Below are 10,171 nucleotides of genomic sequence, written 5' to 3' on the forward strand. Positions count from 1 at the left end.
AACTCAAGCGCTGGTGCCCCGCCACACTTACCCCGCCACGGTCAAGTCGCGCTGAAGAAACAGGCACGCGTGGGTTCGGAGACAATCGCAGGTCGCAGCAAATACATTAAGCGCAGTTTTCCTTAGTTAAATCGCGGCAGCAGCATCTTAGCGGCGCAGCAGCACTATTGCCGGACAACTCGCCTCTCCCAGACCTTGCTCTCCGTCATATTCTCCTTCCTTGTTCGGCGTGGCTTTCTGCTCCTCGTACTCATCCTCACCCTCTCGTAAGTCTTTGCCACTGTCATCTTCGTGCGATTCCGCTGCTACTTTGGCTGGCACGTACACTTGCAGATCCAGCCGCATGGTCACTGGCCACGACCCGTCGGCTTATACAACATGGGTGCGCGCTCTGTACAATTCAAAACATATGGCTGCTTTTCTCTTACAGACTATCATCTAATTGCTCGCGCCATGTTCTATATCATAATGCTTTGCTATGTACGACAGGTCAACTAACACAACGATAGTAATACCCATTCGAACAACGCAGCCTGCACCAGTGACCTAGGCATCGACGAAGGGTACTCTGCCAGCTTCACTCTAACAATTCCGTTCGCGTTCGGATTCGAAATCATGGGGTCAATACAGCAGGAGTCCCATTTCAAGAAGCTGCAGCAATTCAAGGCGAATTATGCCGACGCTACATTCACTCAGTATGAATCGCAGCGAACGGGTCTTCGGGTGGTAGTCGTCGATCGAAAGGGTCCCAAGGTGTACGGGAACTTTGCAGTAGCCACAGAGATTCACGATGATTCTGGTGCACGTGAGTATGCCGACTCGTACTTCACACACCTCCACTGACTGAAGTAGCTCATACTCTTGAGCATCTCTGCTTCATGGGCTCACGGAAGTACCCTTTCAAGGGTGTACTAGACAAGATCGCCACCCGATCGTACTCTGACACAAACGCATGGACGGATGTCTCCGAGACAGTCTACACTCTCTCAACCGCAGGCTGGGAGGGTTTCGCACAGCTACTACCTATTTATCTAGACCATCTTATCGTACCTACGCTGACCGATGCCGGTTGTTACACCGAGGTTCATCACATCGATGGCAAGGGAGAGGATGCAGGGTGAGTATCTCCCAGCGCCTTCACACTCTCAGCTAATTGCCCAAGTGTCGTCTACTCTGAGATGCAAGGACGTCAGAATTTGCAGGGTGACCTCATGGATCTCCAGATGCGTCGCCTTCTCTACCCTGAAGGCGATGGTTTCCGTATGGAGACAGGTGGATTGATGGAGAACCTACGAGTTTCCACTGCAGAGCGTATCCGCCAGTTCCACCGAGACATGTATCAGCCCAAGAATCTACGAGTTATATTGATTGGGGAGGTCGACCATCCAAACCTCCTGGACATACTGGATAAATTCGAAGAAGAGATCATCGATCGCGTACCGGCTTACGATGCGCCTTTTAAGCGTCCATGGGTCGAATCGAAGCGCACTCCGCCGTTGAGCAAGACTATTGTTGACACAGTCGAGTTCCCAGAAGAAGATGAGTCAACGGGTGAGGTCCAAATCGCCTTCTTAGGACCCGAGACTATTGACGACCTTGGAGAGACTGCCATCAACACACTGCTTAACTACCTTGCCGGATCATCTGTTTCGGTTCTGGTCAACACACTCGTTGAGAAGGAACATCTTGCGAGTATGGTCTACTTTTGGTGCAAGGGGCATACCGATATGATTATCTGGTGGACTCTGTCTTCTGTAGAGACAGATAAGCTGGCTGATGCCGAGAAGCGTTTCTTCGAAGTCCTCAAGGAACATGCTTCTAAGCCCCTTGATATGAGCTACCTCAAAGACTGTCTCCATCGCTTCAAGCGCCAAACTCGGTACATGTCTGAGATTGGCATGGACGAGTACAAAGATCCAATCATCAAAGATCACGTCTTCGGTGACCGGAATGGTACTCATCTTGAAGACGCAATGGCTACTCTTGACGTTTTCGACACACTTGACGGGTGGACTGAGGAAGAGTGGCGAGCATATCTGAACAAATGGATGGTGGATGCTCACCATGTTTCTATTCTCGGTAAACCTTCCAAGGCACTATCAGACAAGATCAAAGCAGATGAAGTTGCCCGTGTCAAAGCACAGCAAGAAAAGCTAGGCGAAGAAGGCTTGAAAAAGTTGGCAGAGAAGCTCAAGGAAGCCCAAGACGAAAATGACAAGCCCATCCCAGAGGAGATTATCGCCAGTGTTCATGTCCCCAGTACTGAGTCTATTCACTTCTTCGAGACTACCACAGCGCGCTCTGGTATAGCAAGGAAGCTAGGAACTTCCGAGAACAACATCCAGAAAATTGTCGACAAGGATGAAAACGGCCTTCCCCTCTTCATCCACTTTGAACACATACCAACTTCGTTCGTACACTTCGGCTTAGCACTCGGAACTGCCTCACTACCAACGGAACTCAAGCCTCTCCTCGGAGTATATCTGACCAACTTCTTCGCCACCCCGATCATGAAGGATGGAAAACGTATCGAATTTGAGGAGGTCATCACCAAGCTTGAGCAAGACACCATTGAGTACTCTATGGACCGCGGTACCGATATCGGAAGCTCTGAGATGATCTACATCCCTTTCATCGCGGAGGCCGACAAGTTCGAGACAGTCGTGCTATGGCTGAGGTCAATGCTCGTTGACTCCGTGTTCGACACCGAACGCGTGATTTCCGCAGTCAAGAAGATGCTCGCGGACGTGCCCGAGGAGAAGCGCGATGGTAATTCCATGAGCTTTGCAGTCGACCGCATGATCCACTACAACGCCGCATCAGCCGTTCGCGCGACTGGCACGCTTGTCAAGGGTCTCTACCTCAAGCGCATCCTGAAGCTACTCAAGACGGAACCCCAGCAGGTCCTTGATAAACTCGAAGCCCTACGCAAACACCTCCTGACCTTCTCCAACATGCGCGTCCTCGTTACCGCCAACCTTGAAACCCTACCAAACCCAGTATCCACCTTTAAACACCTCACCGACGCCTTCAAGCCCGGCCCAGAACCAACCGTAAACCCAATCGATGATCGCAACGCGCTCCTCTCAGATATTGGTCGTAATCCAGGCGGTACACACTACATCATCCCCATGCCCATCGACTCCTCCTTCGCAGTCCTCACATCCAAAGGACCAAAAGGCTACACAAACGCCCAGCTGCCACCGCTCATGGTCGCACTCGCGTATCTCGACGCCGTCGAGGGCCCCATGTGGACGTCAATCCGCGGCACAGGACTCGCCTACGGTAGCAACTTCTTCCGCGACCCCGAAACCGGGCTTCTCAAGTTCCGCATCTCCAAATCGCCCAACGTCTTCGCTGCGTACAACAAAGCCAAGACGGTCATCAAGGAGTACGGCGACGGCACGCAGAAGTTTGAGAAGCTGGCGTTGGAAGGCGCGATTTCAAGTATCGTTCGCGACTTTGTTGATGAGCGTGCTACGGTTGTTGATGCGGCTAGGAGTTCCTTTATCGACACTGTCACGCGTGGTGTTGGCAAGGACTGGCAGGCTTGGGCGCTGCGTGAGGTGCGCAAGGTGACCGAGGAAGATGTAAGGAACATTTTGAATGAAGTTGTGTCGCGTGTGTTTGTACCTGAGAAGACGGATCTGGTAGTGACATGTGGTGGTATCATGACTGACGTAAGTTTCTCGCCTGCTCTTGCATTCGTCGTTTTGGAATAATGTTAACACTCTGATACAGGGCCTCAAGAAAGACTTTGAAGACGCAGGCTTCAAGATCGAGACGAAGCAGCTTACCGACTTTCAGGATGCATATGGTCTCGAGGGCGAGGAAGATGACGAGGACGATGACGATGACGAGGAGGTATCAGGTAGCGAAGATGATTCGGAAAGTGGCTCAGAGATGGAGGAGTAGAAACTGGAAAGCTAACCTCAATTTTCTGCTCAGTCCGCCTGGTTCGCCACGGACGGTCAGCAATGCAAACACTTCATTCAAGATCCATGAAGTCCCCCTCAAATATTCATATTCATATTCATACACTAGCGCAACGAACCTCCTTCTCCAAAACAACAAAGCAACAAACATCATCGCCAAATATAGCCAAACCACACATCAATCATGCCAGATTGAACCAAAAGAAGGCCCCTCAAAAGGTATTGTAAATCATCTCTCTCGTAAATACATACAAGGAAAGTAGGTATAAAAAAGACACCAAAGCTTAGACGCCAGTAATGCCTCTCTTGCCCTCAGCAGCCGCAGTCGTAGATTGTGCGTATTCGAAGAAAGACAGAATGTAGAAAGAGAGAGAGAGAAGGACTCTCGGCGTTCGAAGGTATAAAAGAGAGAAGGAGGGATTTGGGGGAATCACATACGAAAAAGAGAAGCCGAACGTGGTAAGGAACACCCACATACACTCAAACGCCCGTTGGGTCAGGTGACACAATCGCCGAAAACGCCTCCCGCAAAACCCCAAGGTAAGCAAATTCCGATCTTCGTTGTAATCCAACTGCTCATGAAACTGGCTAGCCATACTATGCATCTTCGGGTAAAATGCGCGCAAAATGCTTTTCCCAAATCCATCCCACTGTCTTTGTTTGGTCGTCTTGATTTCGCGCGAGCCATAGCTCACCCTTCATGCCGATGACATCGAATATCTCGCCAGGCACATACACAAGGTATGGTATTCCGCCTTCGCGACGATCGTGCGCAATATTGAACTCGAAGAGACTGGCTGCCAGGAAGAGCACCTCTGGCTCGTCCGTATCGGCGGGTGTAGTGGGGAGGTCTTCGACGCTGCCACGAAGAGGCGAATCTGACATCGGTAGCGCGGAGTTGAAGACACCGGATGCGCGTGTGGAACCCGGTAATGATGCTGGCTGAGAGGTGGGCGCGGAGATGGTGTGGGTAATGGGTTGCGAGGGTGAGAGGAAAGACGGGCCTAGTTGTGGTGGGAAATCGAATGCGTTGATACTCAGCGGCGAGTGCTCTATGTCCACTGCTCCGTCTAGACCCATGTAGTTGTGGCTGTTGCGAGAAGGACCGGTGTTGCGTCGCTCTTTGCGCACTATGGTAGAGTCACTGTTGTCAGACACAGGACTGAGTGCGCGTGCTTCCCGTAATGATGTAGGTCCAGGGCCGGCCCGACCTGATCCATTGGGTGGGTAGAGAGAGGGGTACGCTGGCCCTGCAGGGGATGAGCGTGGCGGGTTATCGAGACTCCGCGGATGTGATCGGGGCGCATAACCGCCGCTATTCCGCGTTTTGGAGTCAAGCATCGATGCTTCGCTCCCGATAGATTCAGTGCGACGTGATGATGAGTTGCGGGACGAGCCGCCGCCGCCGTCAGAAGAGAGTGTTGGAACAGGAGACGTCATGTTGGAAATGTCGACCAGGAGATTTCTGTTGATGATGCCCAATCTGTTCGCAAGATCCTGCATCGGCTTGTAGTCTGAGTGGAAGCGTTCGACGTACGATTCGAGGTCGTATCGGAGAGATGTCGTGTGTTGCGGCTCGCTCTCAAGCAGTGGGAGAATTTTCTTCGAGCAAGTCTTGTACCAGTCCTTTTGCAAACACATGAACAGAGTCATGAGCGTGCGCATAAGACCCTTTGTTCTTTCATACAAAAGGGGTAGTTCGTGTTTGAGTGTATCGTTGATCGTGCTGAACTTTTTGGATGACTCCTCTAGGTCCGGGTCGACCTTTTCACCTCGGTCAAGTGCTTGTTTATGCTTGACGTAGTATAGTAGGTACTTTTTGCGCTGCTCGATAGTCTTCTGATACGATACCCACATCTCCCAGAGATCACCGACGGGCTTTAGAACACGGCTTCGAACGGCAGCTTTCTGTGACATGATTAGCGGTATATAAGCGGCGTGATGCTCAAATACTTACGTGATCTTCCAATGCCTTGTTCTGCAGCTCGAAATGAGCCATTGCCCATTTTCGCCATGTGCTCTCGATCTCCGGATATACGGATGGCGCTACCTCGCAGACAGTGATGAACCCCAAAAACACAATGTTAAGCTGAAGGTAATGCTCGGTGATGGAATCAAGATACTGTTCAAAATCGCGAATGACGATCTGAAGCTGAAAGAAGTGTCCCCCGAACTTCTGTTCTTTCGACTTGTAGTCCTGGTCTTTGAAAGTCTTGTCGGCCTCATCGTACGCTTTACTCTTGTCGACCTTGGGAATGAAAGCCTTGACAAAAGTCTTGCCCAGACCGCTCTTCTTCTCTTTCTTGCCCTCCGAAGCAGCAGCGCGGAAGGTATCAGAACGGGCTTTCGCCTGGTTGATACGCTGACTCATTGCTCTCAACTCTTCAAATGCTTCTTTGATCTTCGGTAGATCGGGATGGTCCGGGTCGGTAATCTCTTGCAAGGACTGAAGGATCAGCGGATACTTCAACAAGCGTTGACACGGCTTCAACAATAGAGAGTCCAGATCCCACGCTTGAGTCATGTTTTCCACTTGCTCGAAGCAAGCAGTAACCCATCCAGATAAGGCCTCATTGCCTTGATTCTTCTTGATGAAAGCGCTGGCATTGTCCTGATTCAGGAAATATGTCGTGTAAAGTCTTTCCATTTTCTCCTTGTTGTCCAAGAAGACTTGGCCAATGGTGGTCAATCGATCGTTCTCCAGAGTGCAATTCTCAAACTGATTCGGTGAATCTTCAGATGGTCGCCGAGCATGCAACGGTGATTCTCCAGAATCGTGTGATTTACCATCAGAGGAGTCACGGTTCCAGGGTCCGGTCGGAGGTGGTATCTCATAGTTGACGATGGGCTTTGCGGCCTTCTTGAATGCACGGAACAGCGATAAAGAGAACTTCTCCAGTTCTTTGCAGTTGCTGAACAGCAACCTCTTCTCCTTCTCGCTCATCATATTCTGCGCGGTTGCCTCGAAGATGTTGTGCGCGATCATCATATCTATGCAGAATTGATGTTCCGTTGTAAGCAGCTCTTCCAGCGTGCGATATCGCTTTATTAAAGCTTGCCTGGCAGGATCAGGCTGGCCGTCTTCACCTTTCTCGGCTTCACTTGGCAGATCGATAGTATTCTCAATAGGCTGCGGGGTACCGTAGCGATCCTCAAGACTCTGTTCATGAACGTGAAGAACAGGAGTACGTGATCGTGCGGGATGCATTTCGAATTTGTCGTCGTTGAGCATGGGGCGTGAAAGCTGTTGATGTTGTGGCGTAACGTTGTAGGCATTTGGACGAGAAGAGAGTTGTTGGTCGATGGATGGGTTCACGGGTGGGGGCGGTGGTGAATAGTTTGGACGGGGAGGTGCTGGAAGTGAATGCGGCATGCTGTGCTGTAAGTCAAGTCCGAGTCCGCCATTAGTCCAAGCAAGTTGTGGGAGTTCAATGCGGTTGGTTGCGACTGATTTGTGCTCATCTGTTGAGGTTCGTGATAGCGCGTTGTGAGAGGGGCCTCCAGAAGAACTGCCGGAATGAGACGCATCCTCCTGGATGGTCGTGGTAGTAGAACCTGCTGAATCTCGTGAGTAACGTCGCGAGGACGAAGTATAGATGATTGCTGTTCCGGCGCCATCAACTTCTGGCGATTCCTGGTGCAGCTGTGGTGTGTACGAATCCGGGCGTGACGGGGATGCCACTCTCATAGGCTCGCGCCTCGACTTGTCGTGTTTCGAGCCATTGGCGTCACTTAATAGTCGAGCGAGATATGTCTCTGTAGACTCTTTTGATGCCCAATCCTTGTGCTGTGCAATGACGGGCGAGACCTGCTGCACCCTTTCCTTTGATACCGACGCCAACTCTGGGGATATAACTGGCGATTGATGGTACATATTCAAGACTGAGTTTACGACGCTGTATGTCTCCGTGTTCAGCGTCAGCGATCCGAGTGTTCTATAGGGACCAAGACTGGCAGAGTCATCCGGATACAGCGTGTCACGCTTAGGAAGCGAATCCCCTGGCGATCCTTTTGTATCGTGGCGAGAGATTGATGGCATATCTCTAGCATCGTGTGGTTGATCAGAACTATACCCATACGATAGAGCCTGAAGGCCTGCGCTGAAGCTTTCTGAGTCGGGCTCCCATGAATGTGATGGCGGCTCCTCGCCAAGCATGATGGGTATTGATTCCCGAACGCCTAGCTCCGACTGCTCCATTTCAGGCGATTGAGGAGCAGGCCTCTGTGGCGGGGGAGCAGTCCTCTGCGGCGGCGGGTGGAAGACGTGCGGTTGCAAGAGCTGGTGGTCCGGCTCCTGGTGTGCGGTCGGCGGCGTAAGAACAAAGCTTCCTGGCAGCCCCAGTACAGGCGATTCGTCGAAGTCGGTCACGGCTGATGCTGGCTGCTCGAGCGGCGGAACCGTTAGGCTAGACGTCTGAAGGCTCAGACGCTGTTGTTCTAGCGAGGGTGACGAGTGCTCGTCGCGCGACATACGCTGGCCCTGCGTCTGCGCACGGGTCTCATGGGATTGCTCGATTTCAGCAACGCCAGGTAGCCCCGCGGGTTGCTCCTGGGGCGGGTCGAAGCTGCTCGCAAGTGGGAAGTATTCCTGCTCACCATGGGGGCCGGTGCCTGTCGAGTGGGAAGCGGGCGAGGGCTGGAGCGGCTGTCGTTCTCTCGAGTTGCGCAGGCGAGGCGACGTTGGGTGCGGCGGGGCATTGACGACAGCGGACACACTTGGTCCACTCCTGGCACCCAAGGGCGACTTCCCTCGCTCGCGATATCCACGGTAGGCTAATGCGGGGAGCGTGGACTGATCTGTGCCCCGAGAGACTGGAGCGATAGCCGCCGCAGCCAGTACCCTGTCCATTCGGGTGGGCGAGGCGCGGTTGCTGTGGTTCATGGCGCGGGTTGGGGTGTACTTGACGGAGCGCGTCGACGAGTTGGAGTCGGAGCCGGCGCTCAAACGACGTGTCGCTACTGGAATCCTCGAACGCGGCGTGTGTCGTTGGGGCGACCGTGCAGTAGTTTGTTCTTGCGCATGTGCGCGCGGTGCGTGCTGCATGTCGTCGGCGAAGGCTGAGGTCGCCGCGCTGGCAGAGCGGCCATGGTGCGGGCTGGTGAAGGAGGCGGCGGGTGGTGCAGCGTCTCCGTGCGTGTTGTCGAGAACGGGAATCCCGAAGCCTGGCGATAGCACGTCCTGTCCAGTCAGCACTTCGCCAAACAGCTGCCGCCCGCTGGGTGCAGACGCCCGATTCGGCGAAGTCACCTTCTTGGGCGTCGACGAGACGTGGTGGTCGATGCTGCTCCGGCTGCCATTCGTGCGGCGCGCGTTGCGAGGCGATGCCGGGGCGGGCTGGGGCCTGTCTCGCGGCTTCAGGTTGTTGAACTTGTGCGGCCCGTACGAGGCCTCTTTGCTCGGGCGTGCAGCCGATGCTGTCGACGAAATCGAGGCATGCGCACGCCTGGTGACATCGTGAGTGCCAGCCCCAGCCCGGCTCGGCGTCCTGGAGCGGGAGCGCACGGCAGGCGACGTCGTCGTCGAGCTGCTGGCGGGCGACTGCTCGAATCGCTCGGCGAGGGCCCTGACTTTGTTGGAGACCTGGGGGGAAGAGCGAGTGGCTGCCGGCGGCGATGCAGGATTCGAGGCAGACCTCACGGCCGCTTTGGAGGTTGAGCGCGCGCCGTTCGTCATGGGCTGCCGCTGCCGCGCTGCGGGCATGTCGAGGCCGCGTTGCGGTGAGGGAGGTGCTGCGTGCTCGGTCGTCGTGGTGTAGGCGGAGTAGTAGTGCTCGGGTGAGGTTCCCACGTCGTCGTCGGCATGGTCGAGCTCAGTCGACTGCAGCCAGTGTGAAACGGAGAGGCCGGGGTTGTATGCATATTCATGCGCTTGATCAGAATCCATATCCCATAGTCGGCGAGCGCAAAGGCGCAAAAGCAAGGCAGCGCCAACGTTGTCGGAGGAGGTGGGCCAATCTCGAGCAACAAGGGTTGCCAACTCAGACTCGCCGCCTCTCGCTCAGAAGGCGTCTGGGCCAATGACAGTCTCGAGGCCGGTGCTGCCCCAAGTCGACGAGCTGATATGTTTCAGCCTGAAAAGCAAGCGGAAGGGTTCCCGATACGACGCGCTTGTGGGAGGTTCTGAACTGGCTGTGTCAGATCAACAACTGAGCCCACACGGTACATCTAAACTCCGTCGTTACCATGCAGCTAGGAAGCGGGATACCGGCGCCGCTCTCGACGGGGCGGCGCACGAC

General features: G+C 53.9%; 2 protein-coding genes across 2 annotated transcripts; one reads left to right on the forward strand and one right to left on the reverse strand.

The window, feature by feature from the left end:
- The first annotated feature begins 154 nt into the window (after positions 1-154).
- Positions 155-4,224, forward strand: BKA58DRAFT_210815 (metallopeptidase). Its single transcript, XM_046166042.1, has 5 exons — positions 155-266; positions 510-805; positions 853-1,117; positions 1,163-3,680; positions 3,742-4,224. The coding sequence occupies exons 2-5, from the start codon at positions 616-618 to the stop codon at positions 3,913-3,915; spliced, it is 3,147 nt and encodes a 1,048-aa protein (XP_046023391.1). The 5' UTR covers positions 155-266; positions 510-615; the 3' UTR covers positions 3,916-4,224.
- Positions 4,225-4,310: 86 nt separating this feature from the next.
- On the reverse strand, positions 4,311-9,966 carry BKA58DRAFT_210824 (uncharacterized protein). The gene is made up of 2 exons (XM_046166043.1): positions 5,893-9,966; positions 4,311-5,843 (listed from the first exon to the last, which is right to left on the reverse strand). Exons 1-2 carry the CDS (start codon positions 9,817-9,819, stop codon positions 4,533-4,535), a joined length of 5,238 nt encoding a protein of 1,745 aa, XP_046023392.1. The 5' UTR covers positions 9,820-9,966; the 3' UTR covers positions 4,311-4,532.
- Positions 9,967-10,171: the final 205 nt, after the last annotated feature.

This window comes from Alternaria rosae (genome assembly GCF_020736505.1).
Source record: "Alternaria rosae strain MPI-PUGE-AT-0040 chromosome Unknown BKA58scaffold_7, whole genome shotgun sequence".
Taxonomy (NCBI): domain Eukaryota; kingdom Fungi; phylum Ascomycota; class Dothideomycetes; order Pleosporales; family Pleosporaceae; genus Alternaria; species Alternaria rosae.